This window comes from Blennius ocellaris (assembly GCF_963422515.1).
Source record: "Blennius ocellaris genome assembly, chromosome: 3".
Classification (NCBI taxonomy): domain Eukaryota; kingdom Metazoa; phylum Chordata; class Actinopteri; order Blenniiformes; family Blenniidae; genus Blennius; species Blennius ocellaris.
The window spans coordinates 17,545,890-17,555,825 of record NC_137652.1 but is presented as its reverse complement, the minus strand read 5'-3'; the positions used below and the strand labels follow the sequence as shown (position 1 = coordinate 17,555,825).

Here is a 9,936-nt window from a genome sequence, read left to right as displayed (position 1 = left end):
TACATAGTATGCATACGTGTGTGTATATATAAAGGAAAATAAGAACATTAAAAAGAAAAAAAAAACGATGAAACTACTGATATGGACTCTAAAAACCAGAATATGGACTGCGAGTCATACCACTACTGTTCGCCAGGTTTTACAGGAGCATGATCAGAAGGGACTATTTGACGGGAGGGAGGCGGGACTCTGCAGGGGGGAATCACAGTCGTGAAAAAATGTTTCAACCTTGGAAACTGCTATAAAAAAACAACTTTGCAGACACAGTGGATCTGCACACCAGTGTCGTGTAACCGGACCCTACAAAAGTGAAGGAAGTTTTGCGGATACGTTTGTATTCATTGTCGTGTAAATGGTACCTCAGCTTGGTGGCTTGTGTTGGGGCCTGGGGCTCTGTGCCCCTTCTTCTGCGGGCCCCTCCTGGTCGGGGATGGTCTTCTGGTCTTCTGGTCTCCTGGGCTGATTCTCTGGGAACTCTTTGGGTTTAGTGCTGGGCGCTCTGGGGCATTGCTGTTGCTTTTGGTTGCTTTATGTATTGTACTCGTGTTTGTCCCACTTATTCTCTCTCTCTCTCTCTCTGCATTCCCCAGTTGTGTCCGGTGTAGGCATAAACATTATAAAGACATTATAAAGATCTTTATGTGTATGCCTACACCGGCAGCCGTGTCAGTCTCCCATTAAGACAGCAACAGGAGAATTCTAATCTCTTCTTGTTGAAGTGTTCCCGACATTAATAGGGTCTTAATCATAATATGTCATACACCTTAGCTGCTGAAAACGACGATTTTTTTTAAAAATATGGTTGGTTTTTTTTTAACAGTTTTGACCCAAAGTGTTGTCTATCATCTTGGAGAAACTTAGAAATCCAAAAACAACAGCCAAGGTTTTCTTGTTTTTTTAAAAATGTCTGTATTCCATCCACAAGGATTTAAAATAACAATGGTATAGTGCATATACTTTTAACGATTAGTATCAGTATTTGGCATGCAGGATACAAAGGCACTGAAATTGTACAGATGGGCTACTAGAGAAGAGTAAACATGAAAACATGGGTAGAAAACATGATTACAAGAAAGACAACATGGTAAGCTTGTCTGTTACTCTTGGCTACCCACACAGAATCTGTGGAATGTTTTCAGACACAGCAACGTTCTCTGCTGTACGCGGGTCAAACGGGAGGAAGAAGTAGAAGGGAGAAGCGCAATGTCCTGCAAGTGCTTTCTACCAGGGGCAACAAGGAGAACGCATCAGTACACTGTCAATGCGGATGTCAGATGTCCAGCCCGATGTGCTGTTTGGGTCGGCCGAGCTGTCTGGTGGGCCCGATGCGTCTCCCGGCATGTGTGCGCTGATGCTGCCGCAGACCCTGGCGGTAGATGAAACTCTTGCCGCACTCCCCACATTCGTAGGGCCTCTCACCAGTGTGAAGCCTGTGGTGGACCTTCAGCTCCTCGGCCCGGGAGTAGCCCTTGCCACAGACACTGCAGATGAAGGGTCTGTCTTTGATGTGTGTCTGGTAATGTGCCGTCAGGTAGGAGTTGATGCGGAACGTCTTCCCGCAGATGGTGCAGGCGAACGGCCTCTCGCCGGAGTGCTGCATCTCGTGCAGCTTGAGGGAGGACGCCGTGTGGAACCCTCTGCCGCACTGTGAGCAGAGGAATGGCTTCTCCCCGGTGTGGATGCGCTGATGGATTTGGATGTAGCTCTCGTTGATGAACCTCTTCCCGCACTCGGGACAGGAATAAGGTTTGTCCTTGATGTGGGTTTTCATGTGCTCCTCCAGCTTGTCTTTTTCGGTGAACTGGACACCGCAGCGGCGGCAGAAGAGAATCTCCGTCGCGCTGTGCTCGGCCACGTCCGAGTCTCTCGCTGACTGAGCGTGAGCCGTAACGTGGTGTGCTTGTAGCGCCGACTGGCTCTCGCATTCCTTTCCACAATCCAGGCAGCGGAGGGACGAGCGGATCCTGGACTCCCCAGGCAACGACTTCAAGTATTCGGAGAGCTCCGACGCCATGGGATGCACTTCATCGTCAAAGTCCACAGCTCCTTTACGACCTGCACAGGCACGAGCTTTCACATATTAAGGAGTAAATACTAGAAACTAGAACCAAGTAAGAACTTATCCCGAAGCCTCAGTTTCGTGGTATTCATCTGGTTAATGCTCTAATCTCAGCACTCACCTAAGTGAACCTTGTAGTGTGTTTTGAGATTTCCCTTCTGGTTGAAACCGCGGCCACAGATGGAGCAGCAGTACGGTTTCTCTCCAGTGTGGATCAGCTCGTGTCTCTCCAGCTTGTAGGCGTGAGGGAATTCTTTGCCACACACTGAACAGTGGTACTCCATCTTCTCTTTGGGCTTCTTCAGGAGCTCAGGAGGTATTTCCATCGGGACGCAGACCATCTTCCTGCCAGGACGCTTCTTTCCTGAGGCGAGAGAAGAGAAGGTGAATTCAGATTTAGCCTGGTCAGCTCAGTGAGGAATATGTATAGCTACTTACAATCTAACAGTAAATCAACAAGGTTTTGTGACAAATACTCTACTAGTGAGTCTAGACATGCACCAATCTTTCCAGGTAATCAGATAGATGACAGATACTGAAGCACCAACATCAGAAACAGTCCATGCTCTTTGTAAAGTAATAGGTCTGTGATGAAGAGATCTCAGAAAAGTTAGAGTAAATAAGTGAATGACCTGATTGAAATGAACACTGTGGCTAATTCTGTGTGATGCCCTCAATTTGTAAAAGTGTGGAAGCTACAAGTGGCACCAAACACAAATCTTCAGACCACAACAACAAGAGACAAGTCTTCTTTGCTCTCACCAGCTGAAAGACCTGCGCTTTCTCCTTTTCCTTCACCAGACGCTGTGGTGTCTTTTCTTCTTTTATAGAGTCGCTGTGCTGTTACTATTGTGCTTGTCTGACACTGTTCCAAATCTTACAGAGAACACAACTATCCAAACAAGAATGTGATGCGTGTATGAATGAAGCTGACACATTTTTCTAATGTGCTGTGATCATCCTGATCCTCTTATCAACGAAACACTGCATTATGTAATCATTGCTCATCAAAAATTCAACCAAACTTCCTATTATGTCATTTGTTGCTTCGACTTCTTTTCTGGAGGATTAATACAAAACTTTCTTTTAATACAACATTTTTATACGAATTTATAATTTTTACAGGTTTGGGCCATTGAAACTTATTTCTCACAATATGAGCTTTTTGCTTACATGCTTGTATTAGTCACTGTTAAACCTTGTACTATGTATTCATATTAAATATTTATTCTGTCTTATTTTACAATTTAAAATTCCATTGTATTTATTCTATTCTGTTCCGTGTAGAGTAACATCGCAAGAATTTTCCTATGGAATTTATCTATTCTATTCTGTTCCATTTTGTTCTATTCTCTCTTTTAAAAAAACATGTGACCCTACACCATCCAGGGATGTATTCACTATATCTTTCTTTTCTTGTTTAAATACAAAGTATAGAAATAGAACTAATGAGCTTACCAGCGGTACGGCGCACCGGTTTGGAGGTGAATTCCTCGGGTTCCACTATGGTCCGTAAAGTTCTCTTTCTTCGAGTGCGCCACGATACTTAAAAATGCAGAATAAAGCTTTTCCAGAGGCTTATGTGAAAAGCCATGCACTACATCTTAATGAATAACAAAAGAAACACTAACTTCCTGGTTCTGCATCCAAGTCCTCATCTGACAACGGCGCGGCTTCACAAATCTTTCTCCGGCCTCTTTTTTTTGCTTTTGAATCAAAGAAACAGAAAACATCATCTCGAAAGCAACAGCATGAATCCTTCACACGTCTAAACTTTCCACTTACTCACCAGCATTTGCAGGAATGTCTCTCTCTGCATCTGAGCTGACTGCAGAACCCGCTGGAACATTTTTCTTCCTTCTCTGTCTCTTTCCTGCTCACACAAAAACACAACCTCAGTACTGGACTGCAATGATCACATAATGATTTTATGCAATTTTTTTCCTCTTCGATTGCGTTTACCACCGTATAAAGATGAGACAGCTGGACTCTTTCCATCTCCCTCTTTTTCCTCCTCCTCCTTTCTTTCTTCACCCGCCTCCACCGGCACCCCCTCCAGGATGAGCGTTGGACTGCTGCCATCTCTCTGGCTTTGGCCTTGGAGCTGAGGCTCAGACAGGACGGCACCCTGTGGCCGGAATCATAAATGACCAGCACAAACACACCGGTCACTGAGTCGCAGTGATTTGGAGGTTTTTCATCAAAAAGCTCTGTCACACGCGAAGCAAGAATGACGATTTACAACACTGTGACAAGAAGAGTTTTAGAAAACAGTTGTAGAGTGGCCATTTTGACTGGGCAAAAGTTAAACTATTAAGAGAATTTTCACAAACCACTTTGGACCAAAGGCTGTAAATAAAACACTGATTTTGTGACATGACCATGTAACTTGCAAAAGGATGTTTTTTGATTGGATAAATGTGTAGGTTTTTTTTGCACCAGCACCAACGCATTTTGGCAGGTTTGACAATAACATTTGGCTTAACAGTTATATTTTTGAATATATTGGCATCTTTATTTGTTGTTGTTTTTTGTTTTTTTTTACCCCTACTCTTAATCCTGTCAGCAGACCTACCAGTACCAGTCCATGTCTGTGCTGCTTTTACTGTCCTGTGTTGGGGGTTTTTTTGTCTTTAAATGTTACCATGAATTTTCGGATGCCCTCTCCTGCTACTGCAGAAAACAAAATCTACCTACAGGTAGTCACCTTGACTTTGAGATTGAGGCTCTTCTGTCTGGACAATGTAAATGACTCCTATTCTTGGTTTAAAATACATTGATTTCCATTTGGAATTTTGTCTATTCATATTCTCATGTAGTTAGCTGGACTTGACTCCGGTGCCCTGTGACGCTGCACTGGATATAAGCAGTATGTATGGATGGATGGATGGATGTTCATATTGCCATATCATGTAAAAGTGGAAATCTTACATTGACAAATGATTTGCAAAAAACCCAAACAAAAAACATGCAGACACAGTAAAGAGATAGAAAGAGTAAATGACTTTGGCTCCAGTTGATTATGGCAGCAAGGTCTGTCAATTGCATTGAATTTTGCATTTGGTTGTGACTTTGTCAACTTTGTGATTTCTGAGTTGAGTTGAATAAGCTTTTTGTGTGAACTAACATGCTGTTTTATTTGTGTCTTATTTAGCGCTCATGTTAAATATCGTCTACAAACTGCAGCTTTGATAACAGCCATTAAATCAATAGTTATAGATTTTAAATAACAAAGTTAAGGGGTAAAAAAAAGTTTTCGCTAGTTTGCTCCTCTCTCACAGTGGGATTTTTATAACAAACAAAGTTTCTGTGATGTATATTCTGCAATACAGCTTGCATAAGAATGGTGTGCGCTGGGCTAAATACAACAAATATTTCATTAATCTTTATTTAAGGATATATTTACCTTACAGAGCTGAGGACCTTCTGTGCAACCAATGCTTCCATTTGGACTGTTTCCTGTTAAACACAATTAGACAAATATCTAATGCATAACATATTGAAAATATAGTTTTTAAAAAGATTACATGGCAATGCTAAAGGAAAAAAAGTTTTCTCAATTACTTACTGGCATCCCACTCAACCACTTCTCCATCTGAGTTGATTAAACCTCCAATTTCTTCTTCATCTTGATTCTCCTGCTCCTCCTCCTCTCCTTCCTCCCCTGCCTGCAGCCTGACAGTCAAATGGAGCGTTTGGGCATCCAAGTTTGGAGAAGCCACCTCGAGTCTGTGTGACCTCAGGCGTTTCCGTTCGCTGGAGTCCTAAATACACAAGACAGAGCTGAAAGGCGTCTTTGGGGTGTCCGAACTCGCAAAGTAAACCTGACAAGAGGAAGTGGAAAACACAGGTATCATGATACAACAGTCAGTGGGGCTCATGAAAAAAAAAACAACAATGAATTTTGATTTGGTAGCTTCATGAGTTTCATGACTTCTAACTGCACTCATTATTTTACAGATTCTGTTTTGGCAAAAGTTCAGAGAAGCAATAAGGGAACCAAACACTGCCTCTTTAAGGCTCGATTCTCAAGCAGTGTCCATTCAATCAGTCGATATAACAGTGGTGAACTAACAAAGGACATTTTGTTTTGTTTATAAAAAACAAACCCCAAAACAAATAATCCAGTCAAAATATGGCACCAATTACAGAATTGGGCACAGAAAGGTTTGTCTTGGAGCTTAGGAAAAGGATAAAGCCTGAAAAAGCATTTCGTTTATAGCATTTAAAATTTATATCAGCTTTGAAATTCCCTAAAACTCTTTGACCCCTCCCCAATATTACTCTCTAGTTTAAAACAATAGTCAAAAGTCTGTTTAGATTTTAATACTTATGATTGTGGGCAATATGTCAGCTCTTATCGCCCCCTGGTGGTCAGACTGCAGTCAAACATTTCCTCAAAATGTCTTGATAAATGAAAGGCAGTTTTTAATCACATCCAAGATTCTTTCAAGCACTAATTTTACTGATGCGTTCGTGCAAATTTCGAGAAATTTCAAACCTACTGTTTGGCAAAATGTCGCTCTTTTAATGTGACACAGTTCTGCTTCTGGGTGTAAAGATGTGTTCTGGTCTTGTGTGTGTCGCTCCTCTCCTGGAGTGCTCTGGTGGGATTTCATGTTGCTTTTGTACTCCGTGCTCGCGTCATGTTCCGGGCGGGAGGAGGTTTTCTCTCCCGGGTTATTGCACCAACGTGCAGTCACATTCCACATATACAGAAAAATCTTAGGTTTCTCATCGGAGCTCCCTGGTGGGTGTCTGTGACGCTCCCGTCTTGTCGCGGAGCCAAGGCCACAAGGAAGCGAGCCACCACAGTCTTCAAAACACCGTGCCTGATGTCTCCTCACTGCATATGAAGCAGAGTTCTGCTTCCTGCATGCTTTGACCTGGGAAAGACAAACATCTGCAAGAAGGATCCTGTTTTTCTCCCTCTGAGGTGAAGCTCTCATCAGTGGTCAATATTGCAGGGTAATACACAAACGGGACAGATCAGGACCAAGTACGCACGTTGCCCTATTGAAGTGAGGCCGATTATTGAAGGTTTTTCCACTCACTTGTTTCCCTCACAGTCCAGTCTTCGTCTTCCTCTTTAATGATCACCTGGAGGTCTGGTGCCTCACAGTTGTATTTGAGGGTCGTTGGTGCTTTTCTTGGCTCCCGATGTGTCAAAGTCTGCCCATCACAATTCTCACAAAGACGCAGTGGCAATGGATCGTGAAGTTCAGGATTCTACAAAGACAGAAACAGAATATCAGTAGAACCCTTCAAGATGGGAGTCTCCACTCTGTTTGTGACCCATCGACTGACATGGTTTCAGTTAAACAAGCATTTATCATTGGTTTTATACATTCGCAATAATATTTGTTGGTACACTGCATGAAAAGCTTGTGTTTGAATCGTGAAGGGGCTACAAAAATAACTATAATGTGTGTGTAATGTACTGTAATGTAATGTCTTAATGTACTGATGCTGCTTTATGTTAAGAAGCGACTCAGAGGGAAACCTATCATTGTTATGGAGAAAGAATTTTGTTTTAAAAACAACAGTAAATAGAAAGATGAATGAATGGATTACCCCAGCAAAGGAGAAGTGCTCACGAACAGAGTAACATAAATTTGTCAACAATATTTGAGGCGAAAAGGGTTTTTGTGAACTTAGATAAAGTCTTATATCTTTGAGTCCAGCTCATGAAAAATGGGAGCAAAAACAAACACACAAAAAAGAGTTGTATATTTTTGTTCACTGTACGTTTTGGGATCGCAGGCCAAACTACCAAAAACAGGGACACCCACACACAGGCAGATTTGCATGTTCTCGCCATGTATGCGTGATAGATAAGGATAAAGATGGATTTAAAAGATGGAAAAGGAAACCATGGCTGCGATGATAGCGGTCAGCCATCATCTGAACACATCGGAGCCTCTGATACGATGAGCATCACTATTCACACATAACGTACAAGAAGTAATCATTCCCAGCGAAAAAGGATATAAATGGTAAAATACCTTTAAATCTAAGTGGGAAACACTTCGTGTTGACCCCCACAAGAAAATAGTGCAGCATTTTAACATGAGAAATGACACACGCAGGAAAAGAAGCAAACTCCACATAGGAAGGACGGGCCCAGTGTTTCGGATTAGGTGGTTCCCCTGCTAACTGGTGTCACTGGTAACGTGATAGAGACTCACAGAAGGTCCACCACCTTGAAACATTACTGTGAGTGCGGTTAAACGGCGTTCGTGAAAACAACGACGGGTTTCTATCGGGTTTTAACGTCTGCCGTCATCAGCAACAACGGACGCTAAAGTAGGTCGGTCACCAGTCAACACGAAAATTAAATCATCCGAAACAGCGGACTTGAACCCACGACCAGCAGCCGCAACGTCACAACCTGTCCAAATATAATAAGCATGCCTTGTCACCTCTGGTAATATTACGATTAATTTGACGTGCCATCAGTGGGATATTTTGCTTACAAACAGCTGTTCGCTATATAATAAGTTGCTTTGGTTTCCCGTTAGACTGCGACGCTGACGGAAATAATAAATAAATAAACAAGCTAATGTGCGCGAGTGTCCAGACGGCCGTCACCTGCTAGCGCGCTAGCCTTCAAACAGAGCTGACAACTGCGGCTAAATGCACGAGCATGAACGTAAACTCGTGTCCCGGTCGTCATCGTCTACGGAGGCGGTGGACGGTGCCTCACCAGCTGCATCTGTCGTGCTAATTAACCGGAGCCGTTCAGCTGCGCCCACGTCAAGCAGCGGGCGGACGGGGCGCCTCGTTACCTCGATACGAGGCTTTGCGCCCGCTTGGAAGGAGACTTTGCCGCAAGTAACGCCGATAAACTGCAGTCTGAGCCCGGATGTAAGCAGCAGCAGCTGCCGTCTACTCCATAGATATAAAATATCTATGGTCCACTCACCCCACACACTGTGGCTGCGCCACTTCTTCTTCTGCTGTGTTTTTCTTTTCTTTTCTTTTTTTTTCTTTAATTCCTCTTCAGCTGCTACGCCTCCTTCATCTTCTTCCTCCTCTTTATTTCCAAGCATGTTGGTACATTACTGCTCACCTCTGTTCAGGAGGGTGAAGCAGACCACCAATCCAAGACAGACCCCGGCACAAGACCAGAAGAGGGGCAATGGGCAAGATCCTCAATGGGGGGGGGGGTCTTCCCACAAGAGTAATAAGAGAAAACACTATTTGTGACGTGTGCCAGAAATAATAATTTGGAACTCAAGATGGTCTATATTGCTCAAAGTTTGCTAAAACATAGACTGGCTTGCAAAAGCATTCATGCCCCTTGAACTTTTAAACATCCTTGGTTTTTTTAATTGCAAAAAGCCCTGGAAAACATGTCTCATTTCCCTTCTACTTCATAATTATGTGGCACGTTGTGTTAGTCTTTCACATAAAATCCCCATAAAATACATTTACATTTGTGGTTGTGATGTGACAAAATGTGAAAAGGTTGATAGGTTATGAACACTTTTGCAAGCCGAAGCCATGTACATATATGTATATGTATATTAACTTTGTATTGGTATATGTAATCATCACCACTACATCTGGACAGTTACTGGAGATGATTAGTTTATTCCCATCTTGATCAAAATCTGAATCAGATTTATTTGCAAAGTTTGTATCCAAAAGCAAGGAATTTAACACTGGTTCCACTCTGCCCCTCAATGTACGGTTAAAAAAAAAAAAGAAGAAGAAAGTAATCTAGAGAAATTATACAAATGATTGTTCAGAAAATTAGTGCAAATACGTGCAGTGTGTGTTCGGTGAAGAGTGAAAGTGTATTGTACATTAGTTTCCCCCGCGCTCTATGACAGCTATTCATCAGATAATTAACCCCGGGAATTAATATACGC

At 42.6% G+C, this 9,936-nt stretch overlaps 1 protein-coding gene across 5 annotated transcripts; it reads right to left on the bottom strand.

The window, feature by feature from the left end:
- Nucleotides 1–904: 904 nt before the first annotated feature.
- Nucleotides 905–9,199, bottom strand: LOC308148962 (uncharacterized protein). 5 transcript variants are annotated; one of them, XM_080520560.1, is made up of 12 exons: nt 8,985–9,199; nt 7,114–7,288; nt 6,565–6,945; nt 5,628–5,823; nt 5,466–5,518; nt 4,022–4,187; nt 3,849–3,932; nt 3,691–3,765; nt 3,518–3,604; nt 2,822–2,899; nt 2,181–2,423; nt 905–2,070 (listed from the first exon to the last, which is right to left on the bottom strand). In XM_080520560.1, the coding sequence occupies exons 3-12, from the start codon at nt 6,769–6,771 to the stop codon at nt 1,271–1,273; spliced, it is 1,989 nt and encodes a 662-aa protein (XP_080376686.1). In that variant the 5' UTR covers nt 6,772–6,945; nt 7,114–7,288; nt 8,985–9,199; the 3' UTR covers nt 905–1,270. The 5 variants fall into 5 exon arrangements, with proteins under 5 accessions (XP_080376686.1, XP_080376682.1, XP_080376683.1 ...); XM_080520556.1 differs by lacking the exon at nt 8,985–9,199 and adding an exon at nt 8,766–8,964 and having other exon boundaries at nt 6,565–6,962; XM_080520557.1 differs by lacking the exon at nt 8,985–9,199 and adding an exon at nt 8,766–8,962 and having other exon boundaries at nt 905–2,055; nt 6,565–6,962.
- Nucleotides 9,200–9,936: the final 737 nt, after the last annotated feature.